The sequence below is a fragment of the Sylvia atricapilla genome, chromosome 3, assembly GCF_009819655.1.
Source record: "Sylvia atricapilla isolate bSylAtr1 chromosome 3, bSylAtr1.pri, whole genome shotgun sequence".
Lineage (NCBI taxonomy): Eukaryota > Metazoa > Chordata > Aves > Passeriformes > Sylviidae > Sylvia > Sylvia atricapilla.
The window spans coordinates 84,214,239-84,240,526 of NC_089142.1; the positions used below are offsets into that span (position 1 = coordinate 84,214,239).

The 26,288-nt window shown below is 42.0% G+C and overlaps 1 protein-coding gene across 1 annotated transcript; it reads right to left on the bottom strand.

The window, feature by feature from the left end:
• Positions 1-780: 780 nt before the first annotated feature.
• On the bottom strand, positions 781-26,288 carry KCNK17 (potassium two pore domain channel subfamily K member 17). Its single transcript, XM_066316028.1, is given in 5 exon segments — positions 781-2,051; positions 3,804-3,972; positions 5,124-5,290; positions 13,904-14,018; positions 26,076-26,288. Coding segments are annotated over 5 exon segments (960 nt in total). The 3' UTR covers positions 781-1,755.

Genomic DNA, 26,288 nt, shown 5'->3' on the forward strand with positions numbered 1-26,288 from the left:
TTGTGATTCACTCACATTTAAAGAAATACACTTTGCTCTTCACATAGGCCGGTAAAACCTACATTGTGTATCCATCAGTGAAAATAAGCAAGATGAAACACGGAACAGAAAAGTTTATGCTAAAGGCAGTTAAAGAAATTACCCAATGTTCAAAAATTTGAAATGTATTTATTTCACATCAGTATGATCCAAGAGGTTCACTGCCTCCCTTCCTGATCTCTGCTGCCCCTTCAAACAGTATTTGAGAGAACATTTACTACTGTGCAATCAGAAAAAGGTCAACAGACTAAATTTCATTCAGCTGATCCCGTTGTTGCATTTTTTTCCTGTAACCAAATATCAACACACAGACTGGCCTCTTCTGGAATCACATTTTTTGCAATATGTGTTTCAGAACTTGTGTTCCTGAGAACTGTACATTTTTCACTCACTCCATTTATGTGAATATAGCTATGGCTATTTCTAATTCCTCAGTCTTTTCTCTAACAACCCCATGGAATCTTGGTTCGTTGCAAAAGCTGAAGGCTCAACCAAATGCTTCATTCTGGCTTGGCTGCCATGGTGAAGTTTTCAAAGTTAATGCTTATGATGCAAATAACACAACAGGAATAACAAAATGAGACGAACAGACAATGGAATACAAACAGCACCAGGAGTTAGACTATTGTGCCTTTATAAATGGAATTCTATATCAAAAGATTTTTGAGAATTTAATGGAACTAAAAAGACCCAACCAAGTTCTGTTTCATGACTGACAGAAAAAAATAAGTATGTCTGGCATTCTGCAGATCTAAGACATTTGTGGTCATATATAAGATGTTAGATAGAACAAGTACACTAATCATTCATGACATGAGAAGTTCATCACAATAGCATCTCTTGATCGCAGTTGAAGAAAATTCAGTCTGTTTCCAGATTGACGTAGCCCTCGTTAACATTAGTGATAGGAAAAAGTTGGAACCACTGACTCTTAAAATTGCCTCTAGTCCTCCCTTTCTGACTTGCAAGATGTGGTGAAATACAAATCTATCTAAATGAACTGTCACATTTAGCTGACGACATTTGGTCTGCAAAATACTTCAAAGGACAAACCCACATGAGTTCTGAAGTAAGGAATAACCTACCCAGTAGTCTCTTTTTATTAACAGACCTCTGATGTAGAAATTGCTTTTTAAAAAAGGGAATGATCTGTTTTTATCAGGCACCTCTACCAGATCTTCCTCATTGCCATCCCTGTATGAACAATCAGAGAGCAAAACCTTGTTGCCACCTTTTACAAGCACAAAGATACAAGTGATGGTGCACATTTGCCATGACTGCCAGATAGCTTTAAACAGTGCTGTTCATATTTTTGGCAATATGCTACTTGTTTCCTGCATGAAATGGCACTTGCTTTTATGGCTGTGGCATTTGCAAAGTGCCATATGTATAACTAGAGGCTGCAAGAATCACACAAAGAAATGGACAACAGCTAGTGCTTCTTGAGGATGTCAAAAATTACCTCATAGGTTGAGGTGGGAGGGCAGATAACATTTCCATAAATCTACTTTTGGATAAGAGTCTTCTTAGTAATACTTGGTGGTGGTGCTGCAAATGAAACATTCTGTCATTGCTCAATTCAGAATAAAAGCATTTCAAGCTCAATAAGCAAACTTTCACCCCATTCAAAGGTCAGGGCGGCTCCACTTTCACATTTCTAAATGTTTTATCTCTGGTGCACTAAAACCTACAGGACACTGAGGGTAGCCTTCCTCCCTAGAGGGCTTCTGTAGGAGCTGTGTAAGAATGAGATTCAACTGGTCCTTTCATTTTTGTGTCCTTGTTGCTGCAGATCTCCACATTTTGAAGTCCAGTCACACTGTTTTTGCTACCATCCATTCAGTCATCTGCGATCTCCATGTTCTTCTTGTTGCACTGACAGAAGTCACTGGAGCTCTCTAGAATGTTGATGCAAAATTTGATAACCAATGCAAGCCAGGCCATCCCAAAGAGGATCCACAGAGAGATCACATTCTTGTACCAGCTTGGATAGGCGTGATCTGGGTTCATCCCTACAACAGAATCACCCAAAACATTTCTATGTTGGATCAAGAGTGCCTCAAAGGAGACGTTACATATAAAGTAAAGACAGTTGAAATATCACTGAATAGTAGTGATTTCTACATAAAACACAAGTATACCATCTACTTGGCATGTAAACAGATGTTGTAAGTATGTTTCATGATGTGTCAGCAACAACCAGGTAGTCCTTAGGAATTGCAAATATAACCCATAAGAAAGAAAAATAAATCCCAAATTGCATCCATGTCAAAGTGAAATTATTCACATTCAAGCACACAGTTTAGTTTCTCTACTTATCACTCAGCACCACAATATTCTATCAGCATGTAGCAGCGGTCTCTGCAGGAAGAGAGGTAAGCAGGTTTTGTGCACCACTGTATGTGCCTTATTAAAGCAGATACAAGCAAAAGAGTCTCTAAGAGCAGGAGAAAAGAGGCCTGAGTAGTCCTAAAACCTCCAAGAGCAATCAAACCTTGGAAGACAGTTTGAAATTATCCCCAGCCTTCACAGCCACAGAGGCACTCTGCAGGATCACAGACAGCTTGGTGCCCACCAGGACTGTCAGGTCCTTTTCTGCAGAGATGCTTCCCAGCAGGTCAGTTATTCCTCTCAGCTCTTTATCACTAGCAGGGAAACAGTGTGATGGTCACTTGAACCTTATTTATGAGGCATAAACCACACATACAGGATTGTAAGGCAATATTGTTTAGCCTCAACATACCACAACTGACATATTCAATTATTCCCATACCAAACCTAGTGTGTCTATGGCAGTATTCCAGTTACAAAGGTACCACACAGGTAAAGGCACACCTGGAAGAGGAAGGAATACCAAATGCATTACCAGAAGCTGGCAGAAGTAAAGCTGCTGTAGCACAGAGTTCAGCATCATCTGTAAAATCAGTATAGGAAAATGCTCAGCTGACCCAGCTTTAGTCAAGCTCCATCTGGCTACCCTTGCCCAAGCTAACTTTATTCCCAATTGATTTACATGTGCCTACACAAGCTCTAATCATAACTTCGATGCATTACAGACAAGTCCTAAAGTAACAGCCACTAAGATGTCTAAGCATCAAGAAAGTACTATGAAGAAAACAGCAAATCCATTACAGGAGGTTTTACTCTTTCTGTCTCTCAGGAACACAAGGGTGCATGTGTTTCTATAATCAAATTGTTTTTAATGAGAAATTCTTTATCAAAAAGGTGTGTCCTGCATTTCAGCAAATGCAGTGGGTGTGGATCCAAACCCATTTCCTCTGGCAAAGGGTTTTGGCATCCAAATCTAGGTAGTGCCTGGTGCCTGACAGTCTATACCTAGGTGACTTAAACTGCCTTTTAGAAAGCATTTATCTAGGGTTTTGACAGAGAGACAGTCCCTGTCTGTTAATGATGACGCAGAGTGGCATCTGCTCAAAACTAATGCTGCCAATGCACTGGAGTGTGATGTGTGCCCTCAGAAACCACTGTGATTAAACCATAGCACTCCTGCCTGGTGGCGTAGTCATCCAAGGGACAGGCCACTTCAGTGCCACTTACTGACTGGGAAACAATGTCCTCATTCTTCCACAGGTGGCATTGCTATGGCAGAAATCATGTTTTTTCCAACCTGTCAAATGCCCACCACAACATACTGATAATCAGGTCGGGGGATTGCTAGTGCTGCCAAACCACTGACTGAGGAGCTTTGTATGTCATGGATTTGCTGTTCAGTAGGTGAAAGCAATGAGATGTGAACTACTCACCAATCACATAGTCTCCAAACCCTATAGTGCTGAGAGTAATGAAGGAGTAGTAGAAGCCTTCATCATAAGACCAGCCTTCTTTTTCAGAGAATAACAAGGGAGGTAGCAGGAGGAACAATAACAAGCCAGTTACCAGTGCACAGGTCTTCATCAGGAAGGAAGCTTTATTCTAGCAAAACGGGACGGAAGAAAAAAAAAAAAAAAGATTGTCACAAGAGGTGCAGTAAGGAAAGTCTGTCTTGGTTTCCAGTTGCAGATGATGATGATGGACTCCACAAATGCATACAAACATTCATTGAATTCCACTACAATAAATAGAGCGTCTGTCCCATGTGTGTGCTGGTTTTAGCTGGGATGGTTATTTTCTTCACAGTAGTTAGCAGGCAGTTGTGCTTTACATTTGTGTTGAAAACAGTGTTGGTAATGCAAATGTGTTCTTATTGTTGCCGAGTAGTGTCTGCACAGTGTGAAGGCCTTTTCTGCTTCTCATCCCACCCCACCACTGGGTAGGTTGGGAGAACACAGGAATTTGGGAGGGGACACAGCCAAGACAGCTGAGCCCAAGTGACCAATAGTCCATACCATGTGGCATCATGCTCAGCATATAGAGCTGGAGGAAGGAGGGGGGCAGGGAATGTTCAGAGTGATGGAATTTGTCTTCCCAAGTAAATGCTATGCATGATGAAGTCCTGCTTTCCTGGGAATGGCTAAACACCTGCCTGCTGATGGAAAGTGGTGAAGAAATTCCTTTTTTTGTTTTGCTTGTATGCACAAGCATGTTTTGATTTACTTATTAAACTGTCTTTACCTCAACCCATGAACTTTTTACTCTTCTGATTTTCTTCCCCATCCCACTGGGAAGGTGTGAGTAACTGCATGGTGCTTAGATGCTAGCTGAGGCTAAACTTTGACACCCAGCCAACACAATTTGGGCATCACTTTCATAAGTCCTAAACTCATGCCAGTTTAAAGCCTGTTCCACAAATGTTCCCATGTAACTTGCATATGCGATTCTAACTAAAACTGATGATAAACAGACCAGATAGTCTAGGACTGTGCATTGCTTAAATGCTTTATCACTTCTGTTGCTGTAGGGGAAGTCATTCATCACAGAATTTCCCTCAATTAATAAACAACCTTATCTGACACCTCATAGGGCTGTCATAAACTAAATTTATTCATTTCCAGTTATTCCTCAGTATTATTGCCATTTTGGTCAAATAGTCAGCCAGGCTGTCCTTGTTAGTCATAGGATCTCAAACACCAGACAATGTCCTCTGTCTTTGTTTGATTTGAGATATGCCTGTCCATGCTGCTTACCTGCCAGTGAAACACCTCCTCCAGGCGACGGGCACAATGCTGAACCCCAAGCAGCATCAGCTGCCCAATTTCATTCAGGAGTACAAGGTTCAAGGGGATCCCAAAAAGTGCAAACACGATGCAGAAGATGCGACCACCCGCAGTGCTGGGGCTCAGGTTCCCATAGCCTAGACGGGGGAGGAATGAAGAATTAAATCTCAAATATTCTCTGCTTGCCCCTTCCTCCTGGAGGGGTAAACCTCCATCATCAACAAAAGTTAGGTGAGAAGGTCACTGCTCCAAAAGGACCTTTTTTAAAAATAACTGTAAGTTACATCCATTGTTTGTCATATCCTATTGTGGGCTGGAAAATAACATTTTTTTCCCTGCCAATTTTGCTTAGTTCCTTTTCCATTTGCCAGTGAATTTCCTCTCCCCTACCCACTGCCCTGGCTGGGATCTGACGTAAATGCAAACCTTCCGTTTAGTTCAATTTTTGTAAGCATTGTTGGCATGGGCTTTGCTAGTAAATGATCCTGCATGGCTGTCAGATGGTCTGTGAATCACAACAATAGTGTTTTAATTATAACAACCACCCTTTTCTACCTTTGTCCCACAGGACTAGTGAACTTAACACTGTCTTCTTGCTTATACTCTTTTGCACCACAAGTACCAAATACATCTTAAATTGTCGAAATTATTGTCTAGAGTCAGTATACCTGGAGAAATTATATTTAACCTTTGTAAAATACTTCAATTTCCGACCTAAAGAAAAAAAGAAGTGTTTTAAACTTTGCCTCTTTCTTCTAGTCATAGGAAGTGATCTAATAAAAGGTCCTGCCTTGCAATCACAGCCTTGCTTGTGTCCTCAGATGATTCTTCATTGTCATCATTCATCATTTGTCTTACTTCCCCACAAGTTCTTTTTAAAACGTCCCATAAATTTGCAGACTTGCACTTGTAATTACCAGTATTTTCTGCCACAAGAAAGTAATATTTAACTAGGATGCTTTCAAAGGCAGAACTACTAGCACACCACAATAATTTCAGCAGTGCCTTAGCCAGTCGAGACCTATGGCCTTGACCACATTCCAAAATCACCTCTGCTCATCAGGGATTGGTGTACATCCCCATAGGAGATTATCTTTTAATCACAAATAATGCTATCCCCTCCCAGCGCAGCCCAACCATCGGCACAGCAAGCACAGAGGGGCTCCCTCCACTGCTGCCTTGCTACCCTGCTTTTGGGTGCTGTAGCCTCAGGGCGAGCGAGCAGCGCCCAGCAGGGAGAGGCCCCAGGGCTGGGCTCTGTATCCCAGATAAGTGAGAGTGCAAACATCTGCGGTTAACTCGAGAGTCCCATTTCTTCACTAACCTCTGTCACATGCCAGCTGCAATAAGCCACCAACTGACAACCAGAAATCTGTGCAGCTATGAGCTGGGGATTTCTACACATCCTGTGCAAGGTTTCTGCTAACAAAAATCTCTCCCCATGGACAACTCTGCAGTTAGTTCTGCACATGCACCAGCAAACCACACCCAGAAAAAGGTCTGGGGGTGAAATATACCTGAATATGTACCCCCACAAATCCCAAATTATATCATATGGAGGATGCGCCCATCAATAATTTTAGGCACACAATATACCTCCAATGGAGCCCCAGAAGCCTGTCCCTGGGAAGGGGGAGAGCATCCCCCAGGGAGAATGGGATGCTGTTATGTAACTAGATGTTTTGAAATATAGTCAAACAAAAGGGGCTAAATTAAGACTTCATGCCAGTCTTTGCTTGTGAGCAGCTTTGCAATGTTAATGCACTTTCCCCCAGTGATTACTATTTTCTGTCATCTTTCACCACTTCTAGACTAACAGGTGTGGCAAATGAGACATGCAGGCAAGTACATCTGGTAGATGACCCCTTCTAAGCAAATTATAGAAAGATGTGTCTGATGTGATGTGTTTCACACTGGCTGTGACATTTCAGTGGATTAGTTCCAATTTTCCTCTTATACGATTAGGGTGTTTTGTGGCCTGACCTGGCCCAGGAGAAAGTACTGGGGGACATGTACTGTAGGGCTGGAGGCTGAAAATGAGTCAGTTGTGTCACATCCTTCATGAGCCTTCTGCTAGGTCACCTGGTACATGTCTGAGCAAAGAGACACTGAGAAATGATCACCAAACCCTGCAGAGGCATCAAAGTGTAAGTGCTTCCACTGAAGCAGCTGTATTAAGTGCATGTATAGCTCCTCTTGTTTTGAAATAAGCTGTAATGTAAGTTAAGCTTCTTTGGAGGAAACAAACCAAGAGTGGTTTTATTTCTAAATGCTCATAACCATGTGCTTTAACTCATGTGCTTCTGTTACATATATTAAGTAATTCAGGATTTTTTTCCTACATTCCTGTCCATTAGGGACTCAGAAGTTCTGTTGACTTCTTAAGATGATGAGACTTATTAGTAAAAGATCTTTTCATTCACAATACAATACTTTCAGTGCCCTCAGTTAACTGAGACAGCTGCAACTTCCTGCTGCCCACAATGAGAGGTTTGTTCTCACTGTCCAGATATAAAAGAGTATTTTCATCAAAAAGTGCTCAGAACAGAAAGTGTCTATCACGGGCTAAAAAACAACTGAAAATTTACCAAAAAATTTCATCAGCAGAAAAAACCCAAACTTGGCATAAACCCAAATCTCCCTGGAAATGCGTCTGACTGGTAAAACCACTGATAAAACTACTGGTTAGAGAAGCAACTCTTGTCTTATGAAATCTTTTCTCCTATCTGAAAGTATATAAGCCATCACTTCCTACAGACATAGTCCAATCCCAAATCTACAGATTGCTTTTGTTGACAGTATTTTGCTTTGAACAACCAGAAATTAATCTAAGCCTGGGAGCCAGGTATCCACTGTGCAGTTCACTTGCATTACACATTTAAATAGTCATAAAAACTTCTCTGCTTGGTAGTTGGGGTGATGTTCAGTGAGCCACATTCTTATTTTCCCAGGCATTGGAGGAAATTAAATCCTTAAGCCATCCAGCTTCTCCCACCACCAGCTCCTCCTCTAACACTTTTCAGGAAATCTAAACTCTTTTTTTCTCTTGTGGTCTTTACAAGTGATCTGGATGTTTTAACTCAGGAAAAAATGACAGGGTTTTTTTAATGAAAAATTCAAATATTTCATTGAGAAAAAAAAAAAGATATATGAAAATTCACTTTAGATGGAAAAGATATTTTTGTGTAATTCAAAGTGAAAAAAACCACAAATACACATACTGATCACTCACACCGCCTTATGATAATATTTCTCTGGTTCCTGAAAATGTGAGCATGGCCCCAGTTTAGTTGGAAGGTGACCATGACAAAATGCTCATTAGACTGCTCTGACCTCACAGCTGACTGCTTTAAGCAGGCAGTTGCACTGGAGACCTCCTAGGGTATAATTCAGGTATGCCTGAATTATCCTCTGATCCTACAGGCATTAGCATTTTCAGAGGTCATTTAGTACCACAACCACATTCACCTGAAGATCAGCAAGTCAGGGGTTCCTATCCTGCCTCATACTTGGAATGTCTCCATAACTATATAAAACATATTTACACACTTGCCTTCTCAACCTTCTTGTGAGATTTCACATTACACCCACCAAGTCTGCCCTAAGTTGAAGAACGCTTATCAATTGGACATAGCTAAGGACACCTGGCATGGGAAGTCAGAGTTATTGCTAATTCATCTATCCAGGGAGGATGCCATAGGCATGAAGCCTGTAGATGTAGGACAGAAACAGGACACAAGCCCCAAGCAGCCACACTGCTTGCATTGGCTTCTCAGTTTTATGATTAGAGCAAACCAAAAATTTGAAGAATTTGATTTTAAAGCTAGTGGTGGCAGAATTTCAGGAACTGTGTCTTACATGGGGAAGATCACTGGTATCCCAGCTGGTGGATGGGGTCCGCCGCTTGGGACCCAGAGAGCCACAGCCAGCCCAAAGGATGTCTCGCTAGAGACAACTTCTTGGGGGGTCAGGGCGCTCCTCAGCTGGCAGAGGGGCTTCTCAGCAGCGGGCAGAGCAGAGATTTTTCAGCTCAGTGATTTCAGCAGCTCAGTGATTTCAGCAGCTCAGTGCTCTCAGCTCCTGTCCTTGTGAGTTGCCCCTCTTTTAGCCGGCCGTGGCGAGAGAGAGAGAGGTTTTTTTTATTGCAAGGGTACCAGCGAAAGGGTCCAGGGACAAGGAACCTCTGCCGACTAGAGGAAACCCAGAGGTTTTGATGGGACACCAGGGTGGGAGGAAAAGGGTACAGAACCAATCAATTGTAACAGATCTACATAAAATCCCGAGGGGGCTTGTGGGTCTCCGGACAGGTCGACGTGACTAGAAGGTCTTTTGTCTTAAGGGCTCTGGGTGAAGTTGCAAAATTCTTTCTTAACTCCTCAGCTTGGCTCCCTCCAGGGCAAAGCAGCTGGGGCTCTGCCTACCCCCACACACTGGGACCCTGGCAGGTTGAACCAGGGAAGTTATTAATAGTTTTAACCCTATGAAGTTTCAGATGAGAGTAAAATTTGGTAGCACACTGCTTCAGTGAGTGAAAAAAAAATGCTTCAGGTGAGTACTGCAGTCTTTGATTCATGCTGTGCATACACTGAAAGCTGTATTGTGGTTTAGTCTCAGCTGGGTGAGATGACATGCAGTCAGGAAAGCAGACCACATTTCCAGGGCTCAGGAGATAGCCCAGAGGATACTGCCGTGAGTGGCTGTCCCCAAACCCACCAGTGACCTCCCATAGACCATTGTGCCACATCCTACTTGGCCAAGCCTGTAGAGAAGCTCTGTCAGCTGTCACAGCGCACGGAAAAGATCAACTCATCAGCAGAGAACTCCCCTACATAAGAGATTCCTGAGGCTCACAGAGGATTCAAATATGAAAGTGGTCCCAAGCTGTTATTCTGTATTTTAACCACTTTGAGACATCAAGTCAGTTTAACTGAATTTCCCAGTAGATTGTCAGCCAGCAATGGGCAGGAACCTGACCACTTTTCAGGGGCTTCACCAGACACTGGGCAGCACTGCAGAGGGGCAGTGTCTTCAAAAAACTCTTGCTGGCCTAAAGCTTTACCCTACCAGGATTTTACAGCCCTGGACTTGTTACTGTTTTATTCCCTGAACTGGAATCCTCTGTGGCAACTACTAAATGTCTGCAGCAGTGTGGTTAACACCATCACTCACTGAATAGCCTGATCCATGCCTGTGTTATCTCCCAGTCGTTTGGGCTACTGCTTTTAGGAGCTATACACTGTGCTAATCAGAGAAGGAAAGAACAGGAAGAAGGTATTTCCCTTCTTTTCTTCATGGTGAGACGTTTTACTTGCCCCATTTTATATTTGAAAAAGGGCCCTTGAAATTTACACAACTGAATTCTGGTGGCTGTGCCTCCAGAAAATAGTAATGCAGCACTAGGCATTGGCATCCATCTACTCAATATTAAGTGGGACATTCAGGCTGGAGAGGACAACACTCCTTCTACTCTTAGCCTTGTACAGAGAGGTCAGCCTCATCACTGGCTACAGAAAGAGCCTTTCCCTAGCACCTTCTCTGAAATTACATCACCCTGTGGTCGTTTGACTTCAGGAACTTTGATCTTGTGCCCCACTTTGAACTAGCTTTGACCTCTGCCCTGTTAGTCCAAACTAAGTAGGAGGAGAATAAACACAGAAAGGAGAGACTTTGTGTCGGCAAGGGATAAAGAAGTCTGAGAGATAGAGAGGCTAACTTGCAGCTGGCTTTTTCTTTAACCATGTTTAGTACCATAGAAATCCTGAAGGTGACCCCTCAAGGCACTGGATAAAGGTCTTATGGAAAAATCTTCACAAAATGAGATAACATATAAAATCTGGCATGATAGGATATGTCAAAGATGGCAACGAGGAAAGCACAGAAATGTAACAGCTGGGAGAAGGAATCAGCAGGTGGCCAAGGCTGCCCATCCCAAAAGTTATTTAATGCAGTTCTTGGGGTGATTCTATCAGCAAGAGATTTTAGTTCATACGTATCTGTTCTTTAAACATCTGCAAATGAGGCACCAGCTATGTCCAGCCTGCAGGTTAGAACTCGCTTTGTTTTTAATCACTAGTAGTGAAAATAGACGAGGCTCTCATTTAAAAGGATATAGTGCAGAAGATGCTGCAAAAGGAGACATGGGGATTTAAACCTTGTCAGTGGGGAAAGAACCTAATGCCCCTCAGTTGGTATTAATGAGGAAAGAAGTTAGCATCCCTTCATGTATCCCACTGAGAAAATGTTCTGGTAAGGACTTGAGAAATGGACCTAGCCTTCTGAGGGGGGTTACAGCACCTAAAGTAAAATACAGAAGCTGGCAGAACAGAAGGAGGATCTCAAAGGAAACCGATGAAGGTAAAAATTACAGTGGTTCTGGCAGTACTGTTTGAGAAGACTAAGGACAAGCGTCACAAAGATGTTCGCATAAGAGGCCAGCAAGGCATGGATAGCATTAATCGCAAAGGAAAAACGTGGAAGAGACAAACAGGCCAAAGGACTTGCAGCAGCTGGAACATATGGAATAGAGGCCATCCACAGTCTTCAAAATCTTTATATAGTACCCCTAAATTCCTGAGAATTTTTCTTCTGCATTATCATCTTAACTCCACCCTTCCTGAACTCATTTGCCAGAATGCCTTGGATTTTAATCCTATAGGCTAATCTTGTGCAACTGGACCTGCTTTCATTGGTTCCACAATCACAGCCTGAGATAAACCCTTCCTTGCCATGTAAGAACACTAAAACCTCTACAATTCCTCAAGAAGCCTTCAAAATTGTCATTTATCTCATTGCCATACCTTATACATGAAGTTTCCTATTGTGACTCACCCCTTTAAACTTCATTGAGTTGTTTGGAAAGGAGCTTGTCTCTTTACTTGACATCATCATTTATCCTTCCCAGTCCCAGTTCAGCCCTGGTATCCTCAGTGAGGCTGAACCCCTCACTATATCAAGAATTTGCATGAAGAGAGATTATGATAACAGATTCAGGGTGAGGCTCTGTGAAACCATTTGTAGTTTTCTCTTCTACAACTTATTGTTATCAACAGAGTGTTAGGACACTAATCTGTACACAACTAACAATTTAACTTGAAAAAGCAGAATGAAGGGTCCAGTCATGTAAAGTTTTCTGCACAGAACTGGCTTGTATGGCATTCTCAAATCCACAATTGGAAAATCATGAACAAGTCTCTAGAGTCATAGCATCAGCTATAAAATTATGAGATAAAGAGCTGTAGGATTTGGTTCTTTTCAACTGCCTCTGCTATCAACTCAGTTGTGCCATGCCCTGTCCTGTCCTCCCCCCCTATAGCCATCAGGGTGAGGAGTTTACCTAAAAACAGAGGAGTGAGGGCAGTGGGTGTGAAGAGCGGCTTAGCAGCCACTCTTAGTAGAAGAGCAGAAAGTTTAGGCTAGATCTCTGCCAACATCACAACATTTCCTTATATTTTAACATGATCAATTTGTTTCTCCCTGAATATCATTAACTTAAATTGGCCGTGGTGAAACAGTCACTCCAATGGCTTAGAAACTCATTAGGATTCACTACTGAGGCAAGCCAAGCAGCTCTGAGCCGATGCTGCTTTGTACCAAAGGTTGGAAGGAACTGACCAGGCTGTGCTGGAAACCCACAGCCTGTGTACCGCTGTCTGATGAGCCTCCACTGCCATCATCTGGTGCAACCCTTGCCTGGCAGTGCGACACACTCAAACTGTTCCCAACCAGAACAATGTGTGTGCAAAAGAGCAGGGCAGACAGATGTACTGAGTCATAGAAAGATGACACACTACCACCCACTCACCTCCACCCCCACGGAAAACCCACAAAGCCTCTTTTTCTTTGAGCTCATGCTTGGGGGCTTAGTGTTCTAGAGCCAGTGTCTCTTCGAAAACAACCAGAAATCAAAAGAAGGTTTCATTTGGGTGCAAAAAGCAAAATCTTGATTTAAAAATATACTTTAAATTGAAGAGAGATGACAAATCAAGAAATTCATGGGGGATTTTTGATACTCAACAACCATCTCTCCACATACTCTCTCCTCTGTGTTTTTTTTTTTTTAATACTGGGTCACACCATAAGAAAAAGACATCAGGTTAAGTTATTAATGGCTTTGGGGACAGGAGACATGAACTGACAATAATTAACAGCATCTGCTTTGACTAGCTGTGTACCTAGTACTTTTTTTTTCCATTTTCTCTCCCCCTACTTATTTCCATCAGTTCGTCATGGCTTTGCATGACACATTTCCTGAAACCTGAGTTAACTGAATTGTGATGTTTATCCAGCTACTTACCTTTCACTTAAACAAGCAGGTCCTCATCTAATACAGGTACTAATAAGGAGGAATAATTCACAAATAAAGTCTCTGAAGATGCAATAGCCAGTATTAAGAATTATCAAAAATTATTCCTGTCCTTGTGATCGGAAAAGCCCATTTCAATGTACAATTCACCTCAGACCTCTCAGAGTGCACAAGACTTGGGAAAGTCCAGCTAGTGCAGCACCATGAAGTTCAGGCCTCAGAAGCCATGTATCTTGGTAGTAATATGTCCTGAGCTAATTATCCCTGTGTCTGATCAGTTAGAGACCATTACTGGCACTGACAAAGCACTGCTAGGGCTGGGTTCATGGGTGCTTCTCTACTTGCCTTCTGCAAGCTCCAGGGAACCACATAGTGCTGGCCAGCACCTGAATGGGTCCTCATTCCCACTCTTTTCCCACCTTTGGCCCCATAAGAAGGGAACTCTTACCAATGGTTGTTATTGCAGAGATGGAGAAGAAGAAAGACCCACTGAAGTCCCACCTGCCCAGGCTAGTGGTGTTTCCCTGGAGGGTTACGCCACTCTTGTAGGCTTGGATGATACCCTGCAAAGAGACAATACGATGAGATCTAAAAAACCCCTTTAAGGCAAGTTCGTGTGACTGGCATTTCCACTTCTAGCTGGTAAAATCCCTAACTACAACCACTTCTGATTCTGTTGCACCCCTTTTAGTTGATGATATCTTGTGCCTTAGAGACCAAAGAGCTGCAAGGTCAGAAAAGCCAAAAGCCAGCATATTGCTTCTAAGAAAAGGGCAACTACAGCAATAAAAGAAAGTTGCACATGGTAAATTATACAGATAAATGTGGAAGAGATTGGAGGGTAAGATCTAACTAGAGAAGGCCTAGAGAGACAATAATTAAGACTGCCTTATGATATATTCATTAGGACAATGAAATGTTTTCAGATGGGATATTCCAATGGTAGAAGTCCCAGAGCAGCAAATGCACACGTATCTGTAAATGATACAGATCCCTTGCAGGGGAACCCCCTGGACTGGGGAGGAATGTATCTGGTGTGCTACAGGAGACTGAGACTACTTAGGTTGTCCAATATGTCCCCATCTTGGGATCACAAATGTGAATGAACACATCGGAGTAGCATTATGCCTGATTCTGTTCAATCCTCCTGGGAAAGACTTAGAAATTACCAGCCAAAGTGTGCAGAGTTATGTCAAAATAAGATATCAGATGTCTTAACAGTGCCCACATGTGACTACACCTTCCCACATCAACAAAACTAATGACAGTTGTGTCCAAAACAACATTATTCACAGCATGGACACTAAACATTCCACACTTCACTTGACAGCTGATTATCTTTGAATGTAAAGTGTAACCAAGAATACATAAAATTTATCATCTTTGAAAAAGACATTCAGATACTAAATAATACTGTCCCTATCCTAACAAAAAAGAGATAAAGCTTTCACCACTGATAATAAAAGGAATCACACTCAAATTTTGATCAGTTTTTGGTTTTACAAGGAAGTTGTAGTTTATACATCCACCAAACAAACTGGCATGTCCTCCCTGCAAAGCAAGGAAGCTTTGTCCCATTTTACTGATGTATTGTAGTCTACACAACATATATATATGATTTATATAACATCATACAAAGCTGTGAATTAAAAGCTGTTTCCAGGGCCCCAAGAAGCAGCTTAACTACAAGGATCATTATCTCTTTTCCCCAGAGCTACTAATTCTCATACTAACACCAAGGAGCAGCTCAGAGATCAACAGATTTTTCTAAGCAATAAACAGTGTTTAATAGTGCATTCTCAGAAATATCTTGATTTATGCATAATTGAAAGCAACTTAAACCCCTCAGGGCCACATTAAAATCTATTAAATTCTAAATTATGAGGCAGAGAATGGCTAAGGACCACACATGTTGTAGTGCATTTTGCTTCCTTCTGCAAATTGTCACTGTAATGTGAGTGGAGCAACTCAAAAAAAGATTTTGTATATAGCATTAGTGACATAAAAGAACCACGTTCTGTTTCCCTCCTCCATGCGACTATCCCTGGAAAAAAAAAAAAAAAATGAGAGCGAGAGAGAGAAAAGGTTGCCTCAAGAAGCCTCCAGAAGGATTTGATTCGAACAGTTGTAATTCCCCCACTCATCATTCTTCTTCCAGGTCTGGTGTCTGCACTTGAAAGGTTGCATGGACTGCAGGCTGACAACACTTGACCTTCAGTTTAAGAAGTGTAAGAAACTCTGCAGACAATGGCCTAGACAGGAACTACAGTGTGCATGAACATAAAATAACTCCCAAAGGAAGTCAAGTGGCAAGAGAGACACTGGGAAATTATACAGATGATCTATTTTTTCCCCATCCAGAAGCCAGTAGTTAAATTTGAAATAAAAAGCTTGATATTGTCCTCAAAATTTCCTTCTGTAAAATGTGATCTCTGCAGTTCTTAGTTAGTCTTGAACATGTAATACACCTGCTGGAACAGTAACAGTCTAGTTCTTGGATAGATGTATTATCAGCTGGAACAGGGATCCTTGAAAAACTCAAACACACAGCATGTTTGTCGTCCACTCTCCTGCCTGATGTCCTGCTGATACAAGCTCAGCAGCTGACAATATTACACTCAACACCAAGTTTTTAAAGCCAGAAACACTGAAGAATCAGAGAGTATTGCAAGAACCTGTGGGACAATTGGCCCAAAGAAATGGAAGAGCTTTCATACAGAAAAGGGAAACAAAGAGCCTGCAAAAGACATCATGTGAGAAACAAGCAGCAGTAACCAAGTCATTAAATGTATAGTTTTACATCTTTGCAACACTTCTGTTCTGTCTGGTTTAGACGCAAGAGGCTGAGCAGTTGTGAGCACCCATGCCAGCTTTGGAGTGACTTGTAACAACTCAGCATCCCAGGGACACTGTTAACTTCCCCAAGTAGCGATGCTACTGCCAGGAAGCACTGGATGTGTCTTGAGGCTCTGCAGACAGACCACAGCATTTGCCCAAAATGGCACAGAGACCTGCACTGCTGTCAATGGGAAGGAAGTACCATGTAACCATTACTCACGGGCAAAGACTGAGCCTGGAGCTTGCAGCACGCCAGCTGCCTTCTGGTCCTGGTACTGAGGCACTTGGTATGCTTGCTGAGGTCTCCAAGCCCCTTCAGCAATAAGTCCCTAGGCATTTCTTTGTTAAATCTTGTTATCAAACACCCAGATAATGTCATTAACCATTAGGCCCACCCACCTGTAGAAGCCAGCCCAAAGGAGACCACTGAATATTCATGAAAATTAAAGTCACTTGAATAAATAAACACTCCAAGAAAATATGTCAAGTTCATTACTGTTAGGAAGGAAGAGCTACTGATGCCACCCTTAAAAGGGAAGATTGACAGTGGTTGCAGATAAGGATACTGGATTTTGTTTTCCTAAAGTAAAAAATGTTTTATTATACTATCTAGAATCAACCTTTAACACAGCAACAATAATGACAGAAAACTAAAGATTGACTCTTCTGAGAATAGTAGAACTAATGGAGCTTGCCTTCCTGCAGAAGTGCCCATGGGGGCGGATTCCTGAAAGAGAAATCCATAGATGGCCATTAATGCACAGAAATTACTTCTGGCACAGGAAGTCATTGGATTGCAAACTCCTGAAGGCTGACCGAGCATTCAGGGAGATATCAGTGAATACTCTCCTTAATTTACTATATTTCTTTAGACTCTTGCTTTTGGCTACTGCTCTGTTTCATAGAAAAAATAAAAATGGTTTATAATTTTAGAACAAAGGGAAAAAAATCCAGCTATAAACACTCTAGAATTCTCCCTGCTTTTTCCATTGAAAAGGTGTCGATATGTCTCTGCTACTGATTTTCAAATAAATTTGAATTATATTTTAGGCTGTGAGTTCAAGAGGTATTAAAAAGAAAGTGAATCACACATGTTGCATGGTAGAGTGCTTAGTTTCCTTAGCCAGCCTCTTTGATAATTAGAAACTTGGTTTTACTTTATGATTACTTTGAGGTGAAATCCTAGGGGTTTTCCTTTTTCTCTTAATTAGGCTGGTGATTTGTACAGTGTCTGCCTCAAAACCTAATGAATTAAAAGGCACTAGCAGAAGCAGCATCTTAAATCCAGTGTTCAAAAGCAGTTATCTGCCTGATGCAATACTCCAGTCAACACCACCAACTGCCCAAACCCAAAAAATACTGAGCTTGCAGAGCTCGGGCATGATATTTTGAGAACTTTAAAGGTCATGTGCATGTCAAAAAGCAGAAAGGAAACAGGTAGGTGGTTAAAATAATCGGAAAAAAACAGAACACAGTGGTTCTTTGGTTTCTACTGACAGAGAACCTGTTCAACATAAACCCAGTTTCACTTCTCTGCACTAATTTTCCCTTCTCTAAAGTGATAATAATTTACAGTTCATAGTGACTACTACATCTTTAGCTGCTAATCCTTACATCATTTTAAACTACAGATAAAAGTTTTGTGGGAATTATTGTAACTCCTATAGGATTTATAAATTGAGATTTCAAATTCTTACACCTTGAGGGGTCAATGAAACTTCATTTGCAGGCTGCTGCACTTTCTCATCAAGTAGGCTGTTCTGGTTTTTGACTGCACAAGGCAGTTTTGCATGGTGCTACTTAATATTGCCATGGCTGGTGATTAGAACACCAGCATGACGTTCACTCAAAGATTTCTATTCAAAATGTAGATGCCAGTCCTGTTACCTTTGCAATAAAAACATGCCCCAAAATAGTCAGATTGGGCTTCGGCTCCACCTTTCTCAAGTATAAGCTCTGAAGTTTCAGTTAAAAATGTCATAAACTAACATTTGCAAATGCAAGTTATATGTTAGATTACATCCCAGCACAAAAGCCTGCTTTTGTGCAGACTTCTGCAAGGAATTCCCTCCTTGAATTCAAGCTAAGTGGTAACCCTGTGAGGAAGCTGTGGATTTCTGTTGACTCCCTTATCACACTTATTTTAGGATGCTAATACTCCTTTCTTTCCTTGTAATTTACTATCGGTTGCTAGTGTTTTCTGCAGCAACATACAAACACAACGTTACAACAATTTTCTTGCTACAGTAAAAAAAAAAAAAAAAAATTAAATCACTCCTACAGCCTGAATTTTAACCCTTCACAGCTCTGGAGCTGCACTTCCACCAGTGACTGATAATCAGTGACTCACCTATACTGGAGTTTTACCATGCTACACAGCTTTGCAGCAATAAACCCAAAGTAGTTATTACAGTGATACCAGCAAAAATTAAACCATACACTTTGAATTACACTCAAAAGATCTGTTCCTACTGTCTAGCTAAAAAAAAAACTAACCTCAAAACAAAAAACCGAACCACCAAAACCCAGCCCCAACAACTACAGTTGGTTCCCACTTGACATTTGAGTATTGCATCTTCCTCCCCACAAAATGAAGGTTTATTCTTTTGTATTTCCTGCAGAGCCACTCTATCCTTCAGCCATACCCCTAAGTCTCATTTACAATGTTTGCTGTGTTATCAGCTTTAGGCAACTCCCAGCTTTTCAGCTGGCACACTTCCTCTCTTCCACAATTATCATCACAAGTGGGCCCCTCCATCACCAGTCTGTGGCTGCAGCAGGGCTTCTGATCACCAAGTACTGCAAAAGGAAGGACCATTATTTAATCTGACCTCCTTGACATGAACTAAAATTTCCATCTTTCACCTCTGCACTGAGTCACAACAGCATGTGACTAGGATACAGCTTTCAAAAAAGGCATTTAAGATCAGCAGTACAGAATGAATGAATGTGTATATGTAAACTGAGGCACTATGTTCTTTGCAATCTCTTTCTTCAGAACACTATGCTTCTCTTTCCCCCCATAATCTTTACAGCAAAAAACAGGCTTTATATAAATGATTAAACAGACTAATTCTAATCCGCCTGCCCTCCCCAAAATGGACAAGTTAAGCAAAAATGACAAAAGCAAACCCCCAAAAGATTATGAGCCTACCAAATATATCCATAAGAATTCATGATTTTTTTTTTTCCTGGAGGAAACCATCAGGGAAAGAGTCATATAAATGACCTTTTTATAAACTGTGGCTCCAGTTAATGCTGTTGCCCCCTGCTTCTGAACTGTGGCATTCTGGACAGAGGTCACAGTAATCTTGAGATACCTTTAAAGGTAAAAGCAGTATTTACCAAGTGTATTTGAAAGCAGTTCTCAAGGAAGGCAAAAACAGACTGGTGTAAGAAACTTTATTCCCAAGTTTAGTCAAAGTTTACATATTCATGTACAAAAATCAGTTTTCCAGGTCATACATGCCCTCCTGAAAATGGCTTGCCTCATTCCAGACACTTTCCCTCACCTTTGCAACATATAAAGGAGGGAAAGGTGTTCAAAAGGCACCAAGCTACCATTTAGATTAATGGGAAAACAACTCACAAACTTTGTGCACTGGAAATTCTGTGCAATGTTGGCATATAAACATTCATTTATGTCTCATAGAATACCAGCTGTAAATCAAGGAGAAAATGGTTAACATTAACCTTAGTCTCAGATTGCAAGGACAAAGGTCAATTAATTTCCAAATAATTGACAAATAGATTATTAATTACATCTTTCCCAGCCATTAGCTCTGATCCTTTGTCTGTAGAGGAAACGTAAATGAATTCTGTCTGAAAGAAGAACTGGCATAAAATACAAAAAAAAATAATTAAAAACCCAGCTGGATTCTTTTGAATTCATAGTGTTGGGGTTTTTTTTAAACATTATGCTACTTGAACAACCCAAGAGCTGATCAAGTAACTGTAGGAGCATCCGTGGACAGCACGGAGCCGGAACTCTGCAGACCTGAGATATTGTAGAAACACGTGGTTTTATTGCAAGGGTCGTGGGCAAAGAGGGCTGCTTTCAGCCACCAGCATCGGCTGAAGAGAAGCCCCAAAGAGAGAGGGAGAGAGAGAGAGGGGGGTATGAGGGAAGGGAGGTAAAAAAGCTAAGAGGGGTAAGAGAGGTAAGAAGAGTGCAGGGATCAGAGTGGTAAGAAAGAGGGAGGTAGATGATAAAGCGAGGACTTTGTTGCAATCCATTACATCTCCTTTTGTGTTGAGTATTCTAATTTACAGTGACCAACTGGCACAAGATACAAACCCTACAAACTTTGCATGCAACCTATGAGAACTACTAAATTACCATCTCATCCTATATTCTAAAGACTGCTCTTCTTATCTACTTTTTCCTGATGCCTTGGCAGGGTGGAGAGGGGCTGCATTCTTGGGTCCTTTTGTTTTCTGTCCTTCAACCTATCTCCAGCTAATCACCGTCTTCCTGCCTACCATGCCTACATCTCAAAGCTGCCCTTCATTTCTATTTCACTCACAGATTTTATATCTCCAGTATTTCTTACCAGACAATCATATCCATAAGCCCTTCCTGTCCCATCTTTCCCAACAGTAACTGCTCCCCTGACTCCCCAGCAATGTTTGCTAATGTAATTGACACTAGTTCCTCAAAACCAAAGGAGCCCTGAGAGCAGGAGCACTTTTACTTTGCAGCTGGGTCTGCACTACAGTTTCTAGAATTTGTCTAGACTTGCCAACAGGAAAGGAGCAAAAGATGTAGTCTTGTGCAGTAATGCTGCTGTCAATGGTACCCTATGCTACTAGTACTTTTTCTGAAAACTAAGCTTTTATATCAAGGAAGAATCTGTGGCACAATTAATGAAACAAAGTGTTACTGAATCCCAGTTACTTCCCAAACCCCAATGGGAACAGTTACTCAACAGCTGGGCTGCAACAGAAATAGGCAGGGACTGTCGAAAGAAGCTGCCTGCATAATTTACAGAACACAGAAAGGTTGCATTGTATTATCCTTGTAAAACTGAGTTTTCTTTCCCTAGTTGTTTTTCTTTCAACTGCATAAAAAATATAAGGTATGAAGAACAAGTAAGAACATATAAGAGCATATAAGAACAACCTACATCTTCAAACAGCTGATAAGAATTACTATTTCTCTTAGAAGGCATCCTCAGTCTTTAGCTCTTCACTGCTAGTTGTGGGTCTCAAACCTTCTGGTAGGACAGGTTATGGAGACACTCACCACTCAATGTCAGCTGGCTACACTCCCTGGTTACTTCCCACCAAGCCTGACAAGGTATAACTGGGAACAAAAGAACACATCTCTTTAGGCAGAGGAAGGATACAATCAGCTACCATACTTTTTCCCTTGCCTTTCTCTTTTTGAACACAGGTACTAAACACTACCAGAGGATCCAGAGCTGAGTCAGCTAACCAGAAAGAGGTCACCAGTATGCCTTCTCATCTCCTTCCAAGAAGTCTAATGATATAGTGCCAGCCTACTGCCTTATAGAATAATGATTCTACCTTCAACAACTTCTGTCAAATGTATGCTAGAAGATGGTATTATTAGCACAGAATGCACATTCTTGGTAAGTCACCCATAGCTCTTTTAACCAATAGGTCTGGAGAATGATGAATTTGCTGTAACTTAAGCAAAGCACTAGTACATTTTGATAAGCATGATGCTGGACAGAAAAATTATAGGGGATCAACCCTATTACATCTGTGACAAGTTAATTTGACCAAATTGGGTTCTATACAGATATTACAGCGCCACAATACCAGAAGCCATTGCTGTTCCTTAAAGACTCTCACCACTGGCAAGTGATGTCTGATGCTCACCCCTTCCTGTTGCACCATCTGAATGCAAGATTATTTTAGTAAGCTGTGTTGCAGGATTTTATTTCCTGACAGCTGTCACAATTCTCTGCTGGTGCAAGGTCATTACAAGTCAAGGTATTGATGAGGATTTTTCAGTCAGATGGGATCTCATTGCTCGTGTATCTACTCAAACTCTGTGTACCTGTTGACTCTGGAGATAACAGTATCCAGCCATTTAGTTTATAACCTTTATAGGCCCTTTACCATTAGGCCCTTTTCACTGAACTTTAAATCTTTCTAGGAAAAAAAAAATTAGCCAAGCTTTCACCTTCTCATTTTATGAAAGCAACTGTGTTTAAATGGCATTATATATCTACAACAGAAAGCCAATAGAACAATATAATAAATATAGGAAATATCTGTACTAGGGAAATATGTATATAACACAAAAGGTTTCTATAAAAAAAAAAAAAAAAGGAAGGAAAGCATGACAAGGATGTCATGGTAATAGGGTAACACACATGAACTGCTGTTCCAAGCTTGGCCCTGCAGCAAATCATCTGATTAAATAGACACAGGCAAGTACGGCAGCTGAGTGCCTGTAACCATTGAAAATAATGCAGGAAAAGGAGCGAGTTTGGAGGACAGCTCAGCTGGACCAGAGCTATAGATACACTCACACTATGCAGTAAAGCTGAGGGAATTCTGCACTAAAAGTCATTCACACCAAAGCGTGTCTAGGTGCCCCAACCCGAAAATGTCAGAAAGGATCTCATCTCCAAGAAATACACCCTTACAGAAAGTGGCCTCTTTATGCACAGCCTCACTTTCCCAAATCTAGAACCAACCTGGACATAGATATTTTTCTCCCCAGCTGAGTCCAACTACATTTCTTCATTGTATTTAAAGTGTATCACCTGGAATCATTGCATCTGCTGCCATCTTCTGCAAGTCTTGTCATTGACAGCTTCCCTTGATGTGACCTCACACCCTGTAATTCTGGCATGTAAAGATGACCACCACAGTGATAATAAAAGGCCAGATTTTGCCCTCTTTGCATGTTGTCTAGTGGCTCACAGGGATGGCCTGCTCTCAGTCTTGTTCCTGGTGAGCATGTGCTCAGACTGTATCCAATGGCAGAACAATAGCCTGGGGTTAAGTGGGTCAACAAAGGCAAACTTATGTGCTCCTTGAGTAAACATTACTGGATGCACTGTAGAGAGACTTGTGGCCACAGTGGCTCTGTTGTGCCCTGTGTGTGCCTATAAACACATGACCACACACGGTTTCTTGGCTGACAGGTAAAACATTTGCACGTGCTACTTTCAGCTACCCAGGAAACGTGGAACTGCTCCTGCAGGGGAAGAGTTGGCCAATCCCTCCAGGCACGAGGGCCACAACAAAATCCAGCTACAGGAAGCAGGGGCCCACCACCACAGCTGTCACAGGCTTTCTAACACATTCTCCTCCCCTGTTGTTTTGGTTGCTGGTCTGCTATTTTCACTTCCTTCTGTCTTCTCCTTCCTTAACTAGAAGACTTCTTCCTTGGAAAGGACCTGAATCACAGAAATTGAGTGATAAATCACCTGTATAGCTACTACAGCATGGTTTGTTTGCTTTGCTTCCCTCATGCCCATCCTCACTCAGTGCTCTCCTGCTAGCTCCTCAAAGCTGGAGTTCTCTGTTGTTCTCCCATCTGCATAAGGGTGGGAACAGTGGATTTCCACTCCTGGTTGGTAACTAGGAACTAAGTGATAAACAGGTCATAAAATTACGTTTGTACATTGCTCAGCAAACTAGGAATTTATTTCATATTGGCCCCTATACACTTTAAATAAACACAGTTTAGGATTATCTGGAATGAAAGAGCTATAAGAAAAACAATGAGGGATTGCCAGTAATGTCAAGGCAATTAAAATTCACACACTGCTTTAAGTTTTCACAAACACTCTTTATATGTCTTTCTTAATTAGCAAATAATCAGCTGTGTATCTAGAATACCAGTTTCTTATCTGAAGAGAGCCAGTGATAACAGCGCCTGATAAACTATGTGCAATGTACTGCAATAACAATTTACTGCACAGAAAAACATCTCTTTTTGAGCACACCTAGAGCATGCCAGTGATTGCTGCATAGGATGGGAAAGCATCAGTTCTGTGGATTTTTAAGGATTGATTTCTCAGTGTTAAAGTATTCAAAATTACACACAAAGCCATTCAAAATCAGAGTATGGTTTCTCAGAGCATGAAGGCACACACAGACACTGCATAAAACGAAACAAAGCTTATTTGTAACTTTCCCTACAAGGGCTTGCTCAGTCACAATTAAGTACTCACACTGCATATCGTAACAGCCTCTGGTCTAAAGGGATTCGAGCGGGTGTCTTATTCCCGGGGTATGAAGAATGAGTAGATGTCATGCTGCAAACATGTCAAACAAACTGGCAGAATAACATTGCTACCTATTTACTTCTGATTATCTTCTCTCCACTACTAGCACCTCATTACCATCATTCACCAAGCCTTTGCAACCCCTGGGCAAGTGCCATACCAGGCGCTCACTACACTAAAGGGGCCTGTGCTAAATGAAGCTTAGCTAAAGATCCAGCTTTATGAAATGCCAGACTGGTCTTTGCTATACTTTTCACTTCTCTCTAAATTCTACAGCTAGCACAGCACACAACATAAATAAAAGTGGTCACTATGGTAGCTTACAAAGGTCCAAATTTATAGCATATGATCACTGTACTACTGACTGCCAACACAGAATATACCAGAAAGCCAAGGAATGAGGGTATGACATAGGGCATCGGCATAATTTTGTCTACCAGGGCCTTGCTGAAACACCAGATATGATTATCATATTTGATGGCTTCTGCATTTTCCTTTCTGCTGGAGAGAAGGGAAAAAAAAAAAAAAAAAAAAAAAAAAAAAAAAAAAAAAAAAAAAAAAAAAAGTTTATATCCAAGTCTCTTTTAGATTCTTTGAACTGCTGCTATGGTTTCAATCACCATCATACACCTCTTTTGCAAATAAACAAACAAACAAAAATCCACCAAAACAAACCAACCCTAGCTTTCCTTTGTGTTTGGCAACATCTGTTTGAGGCAGATATACCAAAGCAAGGAGAACATACTCAACTACCAGCACCTACTGAAATCAAAGGGCTTGGTTAAGTACTCAAGATACTTCGATACTAAAGGTTTTTCTTTTTCAGGCAAAAATTGAGCTAAGAGAACCCATATATGTCACTTCGCTCGTATCTGTATCATAAGATGCAACCATCTGTACTTCAGTAAGAATGCATTTGTTGTTGCTTTGCATTTTGCAACCATCCTGCAAATATCTTCAGATGCACTTTCAAGGATAACTTGAGACCTAACGACTTTCTACTTCCCTTTAAACAACAAGTGGAAGATGGAAAAGACTTGACACTAGTATAAATATCAATTAACTTTACCACGACAAAGCCTTCCCATTAGAACGTACCACTTACAAGACGTCACAGACTATAACTCATGCTTCGTAAATGCAAGAGCAAACCTAGACCACCTCTAATTAACAGCAGGGAATTGTCACGTAACGGGACACTCCGGCACCGCCTGCCTTCGCTCAGGACGGCAGCGGAGAACAAAAGCATCTCTCTACCAGCGGGGAGCACAGGCGGCCGCAGCCTGGGGTGCGGCGCCGGAGGAGCTCGACGCGCCCCGTGGGCACGGAGGGACGCGGCTGCCCGCGGAAAGCTCCCACGCCGTGGGCGGCTTCTTCGGGACAGATGATGTGTGCGCATACACTTACACGGGGAAAAAAGTTTGGGGAGTTTTGGTTTTGTTTCTTTAAGTTACTCTAGGGCAGGAGGCGCGGTTGGTGCCGCTCCCACCCCGCTCTCGTCCCCCGGGCGGGAGGCAGCGCCTGCCCCGCATCGGGCGCTGAGCTCCGCTTCGCGCCGGGGCTCACCTCGATGAACCGCTCCAGGGCGGGCCCCTGCAGGCAGGAGTGGTTGGCCATCAGCTTCCAGTACTCCCGGAGGAGGAGCTGGGCCGCCTGCACCTCGGCCGGCCGCTCCAGCGCCTGCAGCACGGCGGCTCCCATGCCCAGGTAGCCCACGTACACGGCCAGCAGCACGGGCACCCCCCAGCGCCACCCCCGCCGCTGCCGCGCCGCTACCAT